The sequence below is a fragment of the Protopterus annectens genome, chromosome 2.part0 (assembly GCF_019279795.1).
Source record: "Protopterus annectens isolate FY-2018-M chromosome 2.part0, PAN1.0, whole genome shotgun sequence".
Classification (NCBI taxonomy): Eukaryota; Metazoa; Chordata; order Ceratodontiformes; family Protopteridae; genus Protopterus; species Protopterus annectens.
In genome coordinates, this window is record NC_056728.1 from 1348873809 (window position 1) to 1348892657 (window position 18849).

Consider the following 18849-nt stretch of genomic DNA (forward strand, 5'->3'; position numbering starts at 1 on the left):
CTTTCCTAACCCAGAAAAGTTTCAAAGGGGCAAAAACAGACGTGGCCGAGGAAGAGGCCAATACAGAGGTCCTTACAGGGGGCGACAATGGCAGCCAGGAAACCAAAGAAGCGACGCAGGGGTTTCACCTGCCCCACAGCCACAATCTGACTTTCCTCTACTACTGCCTACCAGGGAACAAATAGAAGCTCCCTTGGGCGGGAAATTATCTCTGTTTGCAGAAAATTGGCACAAACTGACAAAGGACAAATGGATTTTGGACATTATAGACCGAGGCTACAGGTTCCATTTTCATACCTTGCCAAGAAAACAAGGCATGCCAAATCTACCACAAAACCAGAGGGCAGAGGCTATCAAGCAAATCTTTCTGCTGACTCAGATGAAAGCAATAGAAAGAGTTCCACAGCAAGAACAAGGCCAAGGGTTCTACTCAAGACTGTTCCTTGTTCCAAGAAAAGAATCTCAATGGAGACCAATACTGGATTTGTCTGCATTAAACACCTTTCTCATAGTACCAAAGTTCAAAATGCTGACTCTACAGCAACTCCTTCCCATGCTGGGTAAGGGGTCTTGGCTGATTACTCTGGACCTCAAGGAGGCATACCTGCATGTCCCTATCAGACACAGCTGCAGAAGATACCTCAGATTTCTTGCAGGGCCAGAACATTATCAATTCTCAGCATTGCCATTTGGCTTATCTACTGCGCCCAGAGTATTTACAAAATGCCTGGCTTCAGTAATTGCTCACTGCAGGCTCCAGGGGATACAAATTTACCCATACCTGGACGACTGCCTCATACAAGCGGACGACAAATTGATGTTGACAAAAAACTTGGACTATGTCATACGATTACTTCAAGCTCTGGGATACACAGTCAACTTCCAAAAGTCAAGACTGCAGCCATCCCAGCAAATCTTCCTAGGAGCCAAATTAGACACAGCCTCTCAAATGGCTTACCTGACAGAAGACAAGCAAGAGAAGTTAACTCATTACTTCAAAGGTTTAGCAAAACTCACCCAGATGACTGCAAGGAGATTCCTACAGGCCCTGGGTTACATGGCATCCTGCATTCTCTTGGTTCCATTAGCAAGACTACACCATGAGAAAGCTGCAATGGTACCTAAAAAGCATTTGGTCTCAGCACAGCAACAACTTGGAGACAACCATACCGCTCATTCCATGCCTGCAAAAGGAATTCCTATGGTGGGCCTCGGTGAGCCAGGCAAAACAGGTATGTCATTCAAAAAACCACAGATAACAGACCATGACCACAGACGCCTCAGACCTTGGATGGGGGGCGCACATGGAAGGCAAGTGTATACAAGGACAATGGTCTCCAAAGGAAACACATCTGCATATAAACCAAAAGGAAATGCTGGCAGTAATGCATGCCATCGAGGCCTTTCAACACCAACTTCAGCAAGGCCATTTACTGATACGGACAGACCACACCACTGATGTGGTATATAAACAAGCAAGGGGGCACCCACTCTTACCCCCTTTGCAGACTGACAATGCATCTTTGGGAAAAATCACTGAGCCTAAACATCCAGTTACGATCCCAGTTTGTTCCAGGCAAAGACAATGTGTTGGCGGACAGCCTAAGCAGGAATTTCACAGATAAACACGAGTGGAGGTTACATCCGAAGATCTTCGCACAACTCACTTTGGCATGGGGCAAGCCAGAAGTAGACCTATTTGCCTCACCTCAACCATCATCTACAAAAATTCTGCACAAGGACATACCATCCAAAAGCTTGGAAGATAGATGCTCTCTCATTCAACTGGAACTTCCTAACAATCTATGCATTCCCACCTCTGCCACTGATGACCTCAGTATTACTAAAGATCAAAGCAGAGAGACCCAAGGGAGTCGTAATAGCTCCGGACTGGCCAAGACAACACTGGTACCCACTACTACGGAGCATGTGTCGCACCAGGAGGTGGGCTCTTCCCCATTGGCCTCTACTTTTGACTCTACACAATTTCAAAACAGTGCATCCAAACCTTCAGACACTGCAGCTAACAGCCTGGGAGATCCCATAAATAACCTCAGCCTATCTCTCTCCAAGGAAGTTCAGCGGATACTAACAGAGGCTCGAAGACCTTCCACCAGAAAGGTTTACTTAGCAAAATGGAAGAGATTCAGCAATTGGAATACCAGCAAGGGACATGATGTATCATTGTTGAACATCCCACTCATCTTGGAATATTTGGCAGATATGCTAAAGAACGGCCTGTCATATTCTTCCATCAAGATACATGCATCAGCTATTTCAGCTAGATATAACACTGATCCTCCTGTCTTTTCACACCCTTTGCTAAGGCAATTCCTCAGGGGAATCAAGAACATCAAGCCACCAAGAAAGGCCCCAGTGCCAGCCTGGGACCTCAATTTTGTCCTAGAAAAACTGACTCTACCTCCATTTGAGCCAGCAGCTTCAGTTGACTTGCAATTTCTATCATGGAAAACAGCTTTCCTGTTGGCAATTACCTCAGCAAGAAGGGTTTCGGAACTACAGGCCCTAATGGCAATACCACCGTTCATAATTTTTCACGGAGACAGGGTTTCATTAAGGACCAACCCTACTTATGCCAAAGGTGGTATCTAGGGTTTCTTTAAATCAAGCTATTCATCTGCCTGCTTTCTTCCCCAATCCTGAGAATAAGGGGGAAAGACTGTTGCATACCTTGGACATTCACAGACAACTTCGATACTACCTGGACAGAACCAAGGCCAGTAGGAAGTCTGAACAACTTTTTGTAGCTTAGGCCCCTGCAGTCCAAGGAAAAGCAATTTCAAAACAGACCATTTCAAAATGGATTGGACATTGCATCAGATTCTGTTATTCCTTTCATGGAAAAACTGTTCCAGCCAATGTCAGACCACATTCCACCAGAGCTACAGCCACCTCTACAGCATTCTTAAGAGGGGTGCCTACTAAGGACATTCTAGAAGCTGCTACATGGAGCTCTGTGCATACATTTTCCAAACACTACAATCTCCCTCTATACTCCAGATCCAGAGCAGGCTTTGCTTCGGCAGTCCTGCAGGGTTTGATTGCCACACCATCTTTTTTCCTAGAGCATTCCTCCTCCCCCAGCTAAGCTATGGTATTCTACCCATATGTTATGACTGCAGTTGCATTCTTGAAGGACATAGTACAGTTATCTACCTACCATAAATGTAGATGTCCGATAGACATGCAACTGCAGTTGGATTTTCCCTCCCTCCATACCCCTCTATGCCTAGTGTCCACTCCTATCCCTGTTTCTCTTAGCTGGGGATATCTGTTATGGTGTATTTGTTTTTATTGCTCATTTATTTGTCTGGAATCCTGTTTTTGTCTTCCAAATTTGATTACAGCCTTCCTTGGACGGCACTTGGCATCTGGGGCAAGAAACACTGAAGAAAATGGCGTCTGCTGATGCTTATGTACTCCAGCCGCTCTGACGTCAGAGAAATGCGACATCAGCCGACGTCGGACCCAGACTTTGGAATCTGGCTGACCGAGGGCTGCCTGAGGCGGGACAACCCATATGTTATGACTGCAGTTGCATGTCTATCGGACATCTACATTTATGGTAGGTACAAAACTGTACTTTTCCCTCCCTCCATCCCCTCTTGGGACAGGCCTTATGACAAACACCTTCTCATACAACCTGATTGGGGTATTCTTTTATGGTGTATTTGCTTGCAAACTACTGTTTTTTTTATTATTCTATATTTAATTATTACGTAAGTTTGTTTTGCCTTCCTTCTGGGGCCACCTGACATCTGGGGCAAGAAAAACTGAAGAAGATGGCGTCTGCTGGTTCTTTTGTACCCCTGCCGCACTGACGTCAGGGAAGGAGCGACTACAACCAACGCCAGACCTAGACTTTGGAATTCTGCCGACCAAGGACCCGCCTGACGGCAGGATAACCCCATCTGTTATGACTGCAGCTGTATTAGTACTCTAACATCTACATTTATGGTAGGTACAAAACTGTACTTTCCTGGTGCTTGCACTATGTTGGGATTTATAAGGCAGGAAAGTTGAGCTGTGTTATTGCTAGCTGACTGGGGAATTTTGGGTAGAGGAAGGATCCAGAAGTCTAGTGTGGTAGTCTGATCAGATACCCAAATATTGAATGAAAATGGACAGCACAGATGCATAGTTATGGTGAGTAACTTTAATTTATACCAAAAATGGAGATCTCTGGGAGAACTTTTGCAGCTTGGTACTTAAGGGCTCCAAATTTAAATTTGTGTACACCTCTGAAGGTGCTGGAAACTTGGCCACCTAGTGGACTGCTTGGGTGGTTCCTCCAAACAGCACCTGGAGTTGTCAAAGTTGGGCAAGTAAATGTATTCACAATATCCACAGAGCAAGCGCAATTTAAAATGAGATCTGGTGGGCATAAGGTTTGTGTGCTCCCCTAGGCTTACAAATAGCCTTTAATGTTGCTGAAAGAGGTGGCCAAGCTAGGAATTAACAGCAGACCATGTCCAATTGGCTGATCACTGCTTATGGTGAGTTCATACTTTTTTTTGCAGTTGACAGCTGCTGTTTGGAAACTAGCAGAGTGAACTTGCATGTAGATTTAGTACATAAAAGGAATGTATTTCATGGCAGGAGGCTTTCATTTTTTTTTTTTGCAGTACAAACATTGGGTGGGTCAGTCTTTATGTGGTTATGATTCCAAACTCTAAAATTTAATTTAGAATTTATAAGGTAATGCTGGAGTGAGTTTAGGTTTTGTAATGCTTCCCTAAAGACATTTTTAACCAAAACTGCATTATAAAAGTCTTGCTCGCAGTAAGAAAAGTACTAGAGTAGTTTGCTTAAAGACAAATTAAGTACTCTTCCTGTCCCCAGAATGAATTTTCCTGCCTAGTACAATTTTGCTCTACTCTTGTGAGCCCCATGTTGGGGTTAAACTCATAACTTTTTGAATTTTTCTTGCTGTTGACTAATGACATGCCTGAGGTCTTGCAAGAAAAAAACTTGCAGAGTAAGGTATGTGCAGTTAACTTTGACTGCAGTTGTAAACTATTTATGCTCTGTTTACTTTCTGTGAGACACCAATTTCTTTAGGGCTATAAAGTTGAGCGTTTTGTGATCTGAAGGTGAGGAAGCAGTGAACCATATCAACTTGGCTGATTTTTGCAAGCCTGAAAATTACTCTGGCTAACTTACAAGGAAGATAGTACCTGAATATCACTGTTTTTACAACAGTTTTCATATGATTTGGCATGTGAATGAAACTAGCCTGGAAGAGTATTGTAACTCCTCGGCTGAGCACCAATAATGTTCCAGGATGGTCGCCATGTCTGTCTTGATGTGGGCGTTTGGGGGGGTTAGCAAGTTATTGTGTTTGTACAACTTGATAAGGTGTGTGCAAATTTGTCCTTGGTCCTCTTAGTATGGCGATTTTGAAAGTGTGAAGGTCTTTTAACCTGGTATAGCCTTAGGACAGCTGTTTTGAGTGAATTCAGACCAAACATTAAATGCATTTCTTTCAACTCTGAAGTTTTAGAAAGCTCTGACACTACATTCTTCCTGACTAGGGGATATCTGTCCTAGTATCCATTGCCCAAAGTGCTGTTTGGGTCTTTAAACACACTAATATCACTTGATATTTCTCACTTTGATCAGTGGTGATTGGAGCACAGCACTAGTCTGTGCTGGTGGGTATGCTGGGATATAAATACAAAGTACATGGTTAATGACCTACAGCCACAGTAGCCTGTCACTGAGACCAACATTAGTTGTAAAACTTAGATTCACTTAGGTTTTTTTGGCAACAGTAAAACATTTTTTTTTCTCCCCAGGGTTCTACAGCTCAAGGGTTCATTATTCATGATGAGAATCATGGTTGGACAGAAACTGCAAAGATTGCAGGTAAACAGCCTGCTTTCACTATCCATGTGGATGAGCCAGACGGCAGAAGCGAGCCTGTTACAAAGAAGACTATTGAAGAGCCACTTCTTACTGCAGCTGTGGCAAATCTTGATGTTAGGCGGCCTCTGGCTTCTCTTGAAATCTCAATGGATATTAGCTTTGGTAGGTTGTGTGCATCCTTAGTATGCTGTTTTTAACTTTGTAAATGCATTCAGCAAGTTGGAAATCCAAGGATAAACCTGGAGCTTATTTTTTTAGACCAGATGGACAGTCCATTGAGAAGTACCACTACACTAAGAATTTAATTGGCTGAATGTAATTGTATTGAAGTGCTTGGATTTTGATGCATCAAATCTAATTGCTCAGGTTTTTGTCATGGACAACGCTAACCAGTATTTAACTGAGAAGTCCACTATTGTGTAGAATTTTGAGCATATGTTTATCCGAAATGAGTCATTAATTCCAGTTTGGTGAAGGCATCTCCAAGGTACCTTCCCATTTTAGTGCATATGGGAGAACCCATAATCTTTGATCTCAAAGGTGAGCAGTTTATACAGATGTCACTGCTGCATCTTAACGTTTTTCAGCATCTTTATTTGGAATGGTCTGGATGACAGCTTAATGCACGCAATAAGTATGTGTGAAATTTGGGTTGTACAGGGGTTGGGTGTACAATGAAAGTGACCTGATTTGATATGTCTGTTACACTCAAATAAACAATACATAATTTTTAGACAAGCTGCTAGTTTCTGGCATCAAAAATTGTTCCCAGATAATTTAATCCCTGGAGTTGAAACTCCTTTTCTAGGCTTATGGGGTCTGGATGTGTATTCCAGATGGATAGGCAAGTTCTGTAGTAATCTTCCCTTTTTAGAGATCATTTCGAAACTAATACAGAAGTTGAACAGGTATTGTGTAGAGTATTCAGGAAATTGTACTGGTAATGAGTGCAAAGTGTTTCACTAAGTATAAACACAAACACAATACCTTAAACTCATTCACTCAAATGGAGCTCAGGAAGTTTGCCCTGTAAATTCCAATGGGCGGAGGCCAAGCCTTTTGACAAATTATGTCCTCATTTCAAACAAATGTTTGAAACCACGGGGATTATGAAAAATATAAATGGTAAACTCTTCAGCGCAAGCTGTTTTTATAGTGGCAGTATTTTTTTAAGTTCTAGGTCGTAAACTGCATTTTATAAGCCACTGTAAGCAGCAAGTGCATTTATAGTTTGTAAACAATTTACAATATCTTGGCAACCATTCAAGTTGTGCACAAACTGTCAGCAGCATTTTGTTAATCTAGCTGAGAGCTTTCTTTCATGAGGCCAAGGAGTTGTCTGTTGCTTGGTTGAGATTTAGAAAAATGTGAAAATTTATGTGTATAAATACCATAAAAACAATAGATCTGAAGTTTTTCATTTGATCTTCAACCTGTATGAATACAGATCCAGTAAGGATCAGACTCTGCTGCATTTTCCAGCATCCGATCCAAGCACCTTCCCATAATGCCCTGGTCTCCCTCCTCCCATCAGATCTCATTTGCCACTCTTCTACCTAGCATAGTTGTCCCTTGCTCCAGGTTCCTGGTAAGTGAATTAATAACATTTTTGTTCCTCTTAACTTCTCTTTGGCTCTTTCAGACCCATTTTTATTTCCAGTTTCATCCCTACCCCTTGGGCTTCTGTGTCTGTCCTCTAATCCACCAAAAGAAAGGCCGTGCTTTCCTTTTCTTTCTGTCTTACTAAAGGGGTATGTTGCATCTGATACTATGGCAGAGACCCCAAGCCAGGTTTTTAGAAATGCTGGATGGCTGCAGGCTTCCCCTTTGGGTGGCCGCAGGGATTCAACCCCCAAGCATTTAACAGGAGGAGCAGTTTTATCCTGAAGGGCCTCCTTTAACCTTCCTCAGAGGCCTCTGCTTTTACTTCTCCTTCCTCTGCTATGGGCTGTGGGACGGCCTCCTGCCAAGAGGACAAGTGACAGGGCGAAGCACATCAGAGGATAGGCCCAGGAAGCGGTCCTCTGACTGCACTTCCTTAGCTGAACCTCTGGCTGTCTCGACTGGCTGGTAGAAAAACAAACTGCAAAAAGATCCAAAATCACACAAGGAATGCTGAGAACAAATCACTTTATGACGCATTCTCGACTGGCTCCCAGCTTGGGCTTCCCCTCCCTCTCTGTTCCATTCACCCAGATTTTCTTTGGGCAGATCCCCTTTTTTGTTTTCACCCCTGTGTCTCTCTAGGCCTGTCTCTGTGGCTTCCTCCGCCCGGTCTACCCACAGCCTTTCTGAAGCGGAGGTGGACAGGATAATGCGGAAATGTATCCGAACCCAGATTCAGATGGGAGTCTTGCCTGTTCTCTCCCCCTCCAGGGCTGGGAAAATGCAGTCTGCTTTTATGCCAATTGCTCCTTTTCCAATCTGACCTCTGGCTTAGGAGTCCTTGGGTCAGAGGTCCCTCTGCATCAAAGGGTTGCCGCCAATGGTACCTCTATGCTGATCATTGCCCTGTGTCTTGGCTTGAACTAGCTCAGAGCAGTTTGGCTCTCAGGTGGTGGCGGCTTCGAGGTTTTCAGTCTGCCTTTTCACACAGTCTCAGTGCATTGAGGCACAAGTTCAGCTCCCCACTGACTGTTATAGACCTGGCCTTGGCACCATTTTCCAGGATTCATTAAGCTTTCGACATGGTTGAGAGGGTTATCTTGGTTCTTTCAAGACCCTTGACAATATCTTTCTCTGCCTGTCAGAAGAAAAATTCAAACGAGTCGCATCTGCCTCAGGTGATGAATTTTCCTTTATTAGCAGCTAACCAGATTACACAGCATGTTGGCAAAGATGTCCGGTCTGGACTGGTCTGATCAACATCAACTTTTATACTGCAAGCAAAACAACTTTTTGTTGAATTTCTGACCGTTGACAGTTGGCTATGAAAAACATGTTCATCACAAATTACCTCAAACCCATAGCTAGTACAGAATGTTCAAGAAGTACAAAATGTTCAATTTAACAACGGTAGCTCAAATTTTCCAGGAGACGCAGCCTGCCCCAGTAAATTAACTCTTACTCGGCCGTGTGCCCTTATCCCAGGCTTCACTTGAGCTATAATCAAATCTCTCTATTCTGAAATGCAGAAAACAGATATCATTCAGGTTCATAAGCGATGCTGCATTTTGTTCACAGATGAGGCCCATCTTTGATGGGCATATCCCAACAAATAACATGTTCACTTTGCAAGAACAGGAAAAAGACCAAGTGTTAAAACTTTTTCTCAACATTTCCCCCCTGAAAACACTTTTATTTGTCTTTTATTTCAGCAATATATGGTAAAAACTAAGTTTTTCTTTGCATACATTACTTTATTGGCAAGACAAATTTTTAAACTTCAAAAACATTTGCAGAGAGTCACATTTCAATGTATTCACTTCCACCAGTCGGTTGCAATTGCTGGTACATCGTCTTCGTAACAGCAGTATCAACCAGTCTTTGTAGAAGACCTCCGATACAGGGTATACAACAGCAACCACATACCACCCTAATAGCCACAGCGACTCCAACGGACACCAGGAAACTGCTGATGAGATGACTCCATTTTCCAAACCACGCTTGTAGAAAGTCTGTAAAGGGATTATTTACCCAAGAGTTCTCTGCCAATTCTTCGGATAACGTCTCCAAACCTTTCAAAGCTCGAGTGATACTTCCATCAGGCACAGTGTTTGGAATATATGTACAACAAAGTCCCAAACATCTTGCAAACTCCTCCTTTGGCCAGGAGCAAAACCAATGCAATTAGATTCTGCCATGCCACCTGCGAAGTGGCCTCCAGTTCAGCAATTCCTTTCAATGCATCTTTGGTATAGTTCACAAAACACTGCTGGTTATAGTAAATGTAGTTGATCCAGTCCACTTTCTTATTAGGTTGAATCCAGACAAAGATGGATGTAAAACCAGCTGCTATTTGGCTTATTGCTTTGTATTCATCAGGTACGCCTCTTGGTACGCCAATGCTATCGATGTAGACACAGTTATCGAAGGATTGCTTCGGTGCCTCTTTTTTTTTTTTTTTTTTTTTTTTCCCTACTCAACCACTTCGGCTTTATTTCAGGTTCTCTTACAAAACTGCTTGCTGGAACTGGGAAAATGTAGAATGGCAAAATTAACTTTACAAATGCACAAGTTCCCTTCCAGGGAATCGTAAGCCTTGATCTGAGTTTGTCTCCACATAACCACTATACGTCTGCTAAACTGAGTTTGGTTCTCCAGAAATGGATTCTCATTGCCATTCACAGTAACATTGCAATAGTTCTGTCCCATATTGCCATAATTCTTCCCTGTGCCATCTCTGGAAATGCACATATACGAACCTGGATAGAAAATCGCTGCAGGCGGTTTCTCAACTTTGCTTATGACTGGAAAACGCTGTTTCATTTTTGCATTTATCTTCAGTTTTGTTGAATAATTTTAACAGACACGTTGGGTTACCTTCATCTCGCATCAGTGGGACTGTCGCTAGTTGCAGTTTACCTTCAGCACAAGAAATAGTTTTCACTATGTGCTTCTCTGGTACTGTAACACAAGATAACCATTCATTATGGTGTACGAATCCTGTCTCAAGTAACAATTGTTCTTCTGTGAAGGCAAAATCTGCTTTACTTGTCGCATTCTTAAGGCTTTGTACTTTAAGTTGGAGGGTCCCCAAAGGATCAGTTCTAGTTGGAAGGGACACTCCGATTCCATAAACACCTGAATCACTTTCTTGTGGTGACACTGGTTATAGTAACTGCTCCGGTACCTTGGGAATGCGCAATTTTTATTCTTTGTTGCCTGCTTTTATCTTTCTCTGGTATCACTGCACCACTTATTTCCCATCCATTCACATCTGTTGACCAAACATTTGACCAGGACGTACAGTCTCTATTGCATAAGTATTTTGCATGAGTCAAATTATTATTCCATTTAGAACAGTCCAAAATTCCTTCACAAAGTTTCACAAACACAGTAGTAACACCTGTTTGCGCTTGCAGCACCACCATTCCTTTTTCTCTTGTAACTGTTCCTTCTCGTATGGACATTTACTTTTGCCACCAAAATCATCATTGTGACAGTTCAAGTACCAGTTGAACATGGCCATCTTCCCTAAGGACTACCTTGTGCCGTTGGTTTCTTCACTGGGTTTGAGACTAGCCCCTATTGGGCTAATCCCCTTTGTAGCCATACTTTGCGCTCAGAGGTCCAGTGGAGTTTGACCAATATCAATGGCAGAAGGAAGAGCCTTGAGTTTTTTACAGTGGGTGATATGAATCCACAAAGTTCTCTCAGCGATCTTTACAGCTGTAGGTGTCTAAGTACTTGGTATGGGCCTTCCCACCTGGGGGATGACCAATTCTTTCTCTTCACAATTCGGATCCACACCCAGTCCTCGGGTGCCATGCTTAACAAGGTTTCATTTCTGGAATCTGCAAAGGAGTCATTGGTCACAAGAGATTTGACATTTAGCAGCTTCATATAATCCCCTAGATCCTCGCCCCCCTCACGTTCTGCTGGCAACAATCCTTGCCACTGCGGGACGTAATATGGTCTCCCAAACAAAAGTTTAAATGGTGCAAGTCCTTTGTAGTAAGGTGAGATTCGCATGTACAGGAGTGCCAACGGAAGGCATGTAGTCCAGTGTTTCTGCCATTAGTTTGTGGAGCTTACTCTTCAAGACACCGTTGTCTTTCCACCAGTCCAGCTGATTGGGGATGGTAAGCACAATGATTTTTGAGATCAATTTGAAACACTTCACCCAATTTCTGAACAACCTGGTTAACAAAATGAGACCCATTATCACTGTAAATGCATCTTGGTAGGCCAAATCGGAGAATTATTTCTGTAGTCAAAAGCTTTGCTACTGTTTGTGCATTCGGATGCTTCACTGGAAAAGCTTCTACCCATTTAGAAAAAGCATCAATAATGACCAAATAGAACCTTTTTTCCCTCCTGAGGGTGTCAATTCAATGAAGTCCATACAAAGTGTGTTGAATGGATACGGAGAGGTAGGGAATGCCTGCTGAGACTTTTTAACTCCCCCCTGAGCATGATACTTTGCACATAAGATAAACAGAATTGCTTTGCATAAGTTGAAAACCCTTTACACCAAAACACCTTAGACACTTTGAATCATAGTCTGTACTGTAACCAATGCCACGTACCTAAAAAGGTTTGAGGGTAATACCATTTTGCCATCTGATGCCCTATACAACCCACTCTTGAGTGATGCCTTATTTTAACCAACAACACTTTTCCCCTCTGTCGTCAATGTTTGCATTACTTTTAATGTCTCTAAGTCTGAGGTGTCCGGGCTCCAAATCATTATGTAAAAGCAAATCATTTTCTTGAGCTGCCTTTTTTGCAGCCATATCAGCAAGGGCATTTCCCCTGGAGACGGGATCTTTTTTGTTGGTATGTGCGGAACATTTACATATCGCTATCTGAAGTGGTAGTTGCACTGCATCTAATAACTGTAAAATTAAATCTGATTTATTGGTTTGCCTGTCGCAGTAACCATTCCCCTATTCTATAGTTGAGCAAAAACCTGCACAGTGGAGAAAGCATATTGACTATCTGTATAAATTGTCACTTTTTTACCCACCCCTAAGGTACAAGCTCGAGTCAAAGCCACCAACTCTGCTGCCTGTGCAGAATAAATGTTTGACTATCCTTTTGCCTCCAAAACTTCAGTTTCTGTGGTGACAGCATACCCTACTAGTGTTTTTCCTACAGTCTTTCTTTGCTGATCCGTCTACAAACAAAACAAGATCAGAATCTATCAATGAAATAGCTGTTAAATCTGGTTGGGGAAGTAGATTGTCATGAATGCTCTCCAAACAAACGTGTGGAGTACCTTCTGGAGTCGGAAAAAGTGTCGCCAGATTAATAGTAGTACATCTTTCTATGGTCATATGAGGCTGTCAGCAGCACTGTCATACATGACAAATGTCGACTGGGAGATAAAAAGGTCATCTTATCTTGCAAAAGTATAGTAGCTACTGAATGTGGAACCCACAATTGTAATGGGTGAAACAAAACTAATGATGCTGAGGCTTGTACTGCCATGGCGGCCGCCACCACAGCTTTAACACAATGCGGCAATGCCCTTGCAACAGAATTTAATCTGGAGGAGTAGAAAGCTATTGGTCTCTGTTTATCCCCATGTACTTGTACTAGAACCGAAGTCCTATATCCTCCCTTACAATCAACCATTTGTACAAACTGCTTAGAATAGTTTGGAAAACCCAAAACAGAGGATCCTGCTATCAATTGCTTAAGGCAATACTGGCATTTATTAGAATTATTTGTCCACTGTATATTTTTAGCCGCCATGGGAGTATCCTAGATCAGTGCGGTCAATGGCCCTACTTCCTCAGCATAGTTGGGGATCCAACTTCTACAAAAATTAGTCACACCAAAAAAGGACATCTCCCGCTTAGTCGTAGTTATAGGTGTCTCAAGAATTGCTTGTTTTCTTTTGTTCTCAGTGTCTACCTGCCTGTGAAATTAAATAACCCAAGTACTTTACTTGTGCTTTCCACAATTGTAACTTTTCTTTATTTACCTTATGTCCTTGCTCAACTAAAAAACTAAGAAGGGCAAGGGTATCCTTTCTACAACTTTCCTGCGTGGGTGAGGCCAACAAAATATCATCTACATACAACAGAACCTGGCTTCCCTCTGGGGGAACAAACTGAGCTAAATTCGCAGCCATTTCTTGTGCGAATATTGTCAGACTCTCAATAGCCCTGTGGCAATCTGGTGTAGGTGTATCTTTTACCTTGATAAGTGAATGCAAACCAAAAACCACTCCTTATGTAGTGGTATGGAGAAGGCATTGCTTATATCTGACAGACCAATATCTGTGCTGAGGTAGTAAATCATTAATGTATAGGGGGCAGGGACCACCGGTGCTCTTGGGATCACAGCCGAGTTAACTGATTGTAAATCCTGAACCAACCTCCATGACCCATCCGGTTTCTTTACAAGAAACAACTGAGTATTGCAGGGCGAATCTGGGCATTCAACAAGAATTCCTGTTTTAGCTGCTCAATGACCGGCTTAATTCCTTCCTCTGTTTACTTAGCGGGTATTGGTGCTTACGAGATCTAAAACCTGACTTTGGAGTTATACAAACTTCACCTGCTGTTTTCATCAGTCCTACATCCCCTTTACCCTTTGACCATAAATCTACAGGTAAGGCACTTAATGCACCATCTTCCTCTTGAGTTAGGAGGATTTGTCATGCCATTTTTGTTTGGTCATCCCTGAGGTGCACACTTGGTTGTGCCCAAGTCACCCAATTTAATCTTTGTACCTGGATCTGTTGATCCTTCAACTGACTTTCAGACATTGTCCCAATTTGATGTCCTTCAAGAATGCAACTGCAGTCCTGACATATGGGTTGTCCTGCCTCAGGCAGCCCTTCGGTCGGCCGGATTCCAAAGTCTAGGTTGCCTTCTCCCCGACGTCAGAGCGGCTGGAGTATAAAGGCATCCGCCGACACCATCTTCAGTCTTTCTTGCCGCGCTGTGCCCGAAGCAGAAGCAGTTCGCAAGGGTTGGCCAGCTCCTGTGTTTCAGTTACCGAAGTCATCTAAAAGCCAAGTACCCTGTTGGGAAACATTTTTTCTTGCCTCAGCCGATGTCAGAAAAAATTGAAAAAGTTAATTGTTTGTCTTGTGGTAAACAAATACCTCATAAGGACTTCCACTCTTACTGCCTCCCTTGCCTGGGCCCAGACCACGATGTCTCTGCCTGTGCTCGCTTTAATAAGCGCACACTCAGGCGCCGGGCAGAATTTGCCGAAGACTTTTTTGGTGAATCTTTCGCATATATCATGCCGTCGGAACAACCGACAGCACAAGCTACCAAAAAACGCAAGGACTGGGACTGACATCCTCGGCCTGCGTCGTCCACTGATACCACACCCAAGTCCTCCGCGAGTGCATCGGTCCCTTCGGAAGCGGTAATTCAACCGCCCCAGGCCGACCATCGCTTTAACACGTACTTCGGTTCCGGAGACTACAACGGTGCCGGTGGTTGATTTCCCACCAGAAACATAAGCTCTAGATTTACTAGACGCCATTCCTGTGGCAGCTGCAGCTAGGCCTCCGGTATCCATGTCCATCAAGGCCTTTGCACGTGCTAAGGCTGCCAGCCAGGCCAAGGCCCATCCTAAACCTACTGCTCAGGGCCCCTCTTCTGATAGACGGATCATGACTCTTGCTGCAGATCTAATCTCTTATCAGAGGTTCTCAGCCGCCTGCAGATAAAAGGCCTAGAACTGAGCAGACAGACACCCTCTCTTCAGATGAAGCCTCTGGGGATTCAGAGCATTCAGGTACCCAGGAAGAATCTTTCCAGGCCTATGAGGACTCTGATGCTGAGGATTCAATTCCCTCTGCCTCCCCTCCAGAGGATATTTCTTTTGGTGAAGTTCTCCACTCCATGAGAGAACATTTTCAGTGGCAGGGTCAGGAATTTTCTGACTCCAGGAAAAGGCTACGTACCTTCCTTAAGCTACCCCAACACAGACCTTTAGCTATTCCTCCAGTACTGGATGTCCTTGATGTATACTCGGACTCCAGTGCTTCGCCTGATTCTCTCCCTCCTGCTCCTGTCAAGCCTGACGGATATTACAGGGTCCCTGAAACCCATAAGCATCTCTTTAAGGCCCACTCTGTGGATCTAGAAACTATTTCACAGGGCCCCAAGGCAGTGGCTACTTCCTCTGCCAAAAATCCTCTGCCCGCTGACAGGGAAGCTAGGTCCCTGGAGAGATGGGGCAAAAAAGTTTATACCTCTTCCACCCTTGCCATGAGGTCACTCAACTGCCTTTTTCATATGTTTCAGTACCAGGATTACTTAATGGATGATTTGCAGAAAGTTAGCCTCTCCTGAGCCTATAAATAGAAAGGCATTGCAGGATCTGGTTCATAACACTCAGCAGGTTAGCAATCATTTTCTTCAGTGTGGTTATGATGCATTGGAAGCTTCATGTAGGGCAGCCATGACAGGGGCCGTTATTCGTAGACATGCTTGGTTGAAAGAACAGCCTCTGCCAGACCGTGTTAAAGTTAAGCTCCTGGATGCACCTCTGGAAAAACAGAAGCTTTTTGGTGCTAATGCACAGGATGTGTTGAAGTCTATTAAGGAAAAGGCTAAATCAGTACAGACTGTCAAGGATTTCCTCCAGGTTCAGCAGGAATTGGCCTTCAAAGAATTGGTCCTTTCCAGACTCAGACAAGTTACAAAGGGGTAAAAGCAGGCGTGCTCGAGGTAGAGGGCAATACTGAGGCTCCTACAGGGGCAGCCAATGGCAACCACCAAATCAGAGAAGTGGCACAGGGAATTCATCTGCACCACAGGGACAATCACAATGACTTGACTTTCACTCTGCCTACCAAGGCTCAGAGAAGCACCTCTAGGTGGAAAATTATCCTTATTCTCAAAGAACTGGCACATTTTAACCAAGGACATAAATAATGAACAGTTCCCAGTGAAACACACATTCGCCATATAGGGTCTGCAGAATACTCCGTAACTTAATCACATCCAGTCTAATTCCCCCATGAAAGGAAGCAAATGTGTAACTCTTCCAAAAACTCAAGCCCCAAAAAATAATTAAATAGGCCTGAGGTATTCAATGTATTCAGGATTCCCTGAATGTATAGTTATGCGACAACTCAAGAGCTCAGCAAGACATGAATCCATTCCACAAAAGACTGCAAACAGTATGCGACAACAGAAGCGCTGAAAAACGCAGCCTCACCAGCCCAGAATCATGTTGATCATCGCACACACACCCCATAAACTTGCTCGGACCTTAGGCGAAAAACAGCATCCAAATAAATGAAAAACAATATCGCCACGCAGTTGTTAGTTGGCAAGAAAAGCAAAGGCAAAAAAATACCTTGGATGTGTAACACTCTGAGTTTGGCGCCAGAACCAAAAAGGAACAGCCCACTTCGTAGCTCAGACCTATGTAGTCCACAAAAAAGATACTCAGGTTGTTGGCTTATAATTTGACTTCCACAAAAGAATATATTTAGGCTACTGGCTTATAATTCAACTTCCATAAACAGGAACAAAATAGTTGTCCAGATACAGGTGCCCCAAAGTATAAAATAATACTCGGTGGGACAAATATAAAACAATTTTTTTTCCACCTTCAAAAAGGAGGATACACATCAACTACTCGGTCCCACAGCACAGATTGAGTAGACCATACCAAACAAAGTCCTATGCACAGGGGAATGCACGGTACAAACCATATACACACCAAAAAAAAAAAAAAAAAAAAAATGTAGTTCCTCAGTCTCTTAACATTGATATTGTATATCATCTGGTCGATATTTAGGATTAGTTATGATATACATATTCGAGGTATCACAGTTCTGTGGATATTTCTTTCAAGTTATTTTCTATTCACCATTAGGATGTATAGTCTATTTGCAATTTGTATTCCTATATGATCCTCAACAGTTTACTATTGGTAACAGTTCTGTTTCTGGAGCAAAAGACTGCCCACAGGGGAATGCACGGTACAAACCATATACACACCAAAAAAAAAAAAAATGTAGTTCCTCAGTCTCTTAACATTGATATTGTATATCATCTGGTCGATATTTAGGATTAGTTATGATATACATATTCGAGCTATCACAGTTCTGTGGATATTTTCTTTAAGCTATTTTCTATTCATCATTAGGATGTATAGTCTATTTGCAATTTGTATTCCTATATGATCCTCAACAGTTTACTATTGGTAACAGTTCTGTTTCTGGAGCATTCATCTCAGGAAAATATGTTTACACTTTCGTATTTAGTATTTTGGTACTATTTTTTCACATCAATTCCTATCAGTGAATACACTAAGCTTTAGGAAGTTTTATGTTTTCCACAATATTTTAGTTTTATGATTAATTTTGGGTGTTACACTGACTTTCCAACATCAAGTTTTGTTTTAGTATGAAGAAACTCTTTAGGCTTTGGTTGCATCTCATATTTTTAATGTTTCATGAATATTCATGATTTATGCCTGCCTATTGGTTTACATTTTGTATATATTACATATGTTAACAGGGCAATTTCTGTTTGTCCTACACTGAAGAAGGCAGTTCATGCCGAAACCGGTCTATCAATAAAGGACTGATTTATTTTTCACATCTGGGTCTGCTCTTGCTGGTCTATTGTCCATCTGCTAATAAGGACAGACAGCACCACGGTCATGTGGAACATAAACAAGGAGGCACTCACTCGTATCCTCTCTGCAGACTAACAATGGCTCTTTGGGAAAAGTCCCTGAAACTGAAGATTCATTTGCAATCCCAGTTTGTTCCGGGCAAGGACAATGTTCTGGCGGACAGGTTGAGCAGAGATTTCGTGGATCCACACTAATGGATGCTGCATCCACACTTCTCACAAATAACTGCATGGGGAAGACCAGACATAGATCTCTTTGCTTATCAAAATCACCACCTGGACAGGTTCTGCTCAAGGACACACCATCCTCTAGCCTGGAGAACGGATGCTCTCTCCTTCAGTTGGAATGCCCTAAAAATCTATGCATTCCCTCTACCACTAATGACCAAGGTGTTACTGAAGATCAAAGCAGAGCAACCAAAAGGAATATTGATAGCTCCAGACTGGCCGAGGCAGCATTGGTATCTCTTGCAACTGAGCATAACTCGCACCAAACCGTGGCCCTTGCCCCAATGGCAACTGCTCCTAACTCAACACAATTACAGGACTGTTCATCAAAACCTGCAAACATTACAACTGACAGCTTGGAGGGTTACATGACTTTACCCCATGTCCCCCTCTCCGAAAAGGTTCAGGAAATCTTGCTGGAGGCACGCAGACCTTCTACCAGAAAAACCTATTCGGCCAAATGGAAGAGATTCATCATCTGGAATGCCAAAAAGGG

The 18849-nt window shown here is 43.0% G+C and overlaps 1 protein-coding gene across 1 annotated transcript in view; it reads left to right on the forward strand.

Annotated features, from left to right (window-relative positions):
- CCNA2 (cyclin A2) overlaps positions 1-18849 on the forward strand; it is a 1007636-nt gene that overhangs the window by 246616 nt on the left and 742171 nt on the right. Inside the window, exon 2 of the mRNA XM_044061531.1 lies at positions 5820-6051. Coding sequence (XP_043917466.1) covers positions 5820-6051 — 232 coding nt within the window. The remainder of the gene's footprint in view (positions 1-5819; positions 6052-18849) is intronic.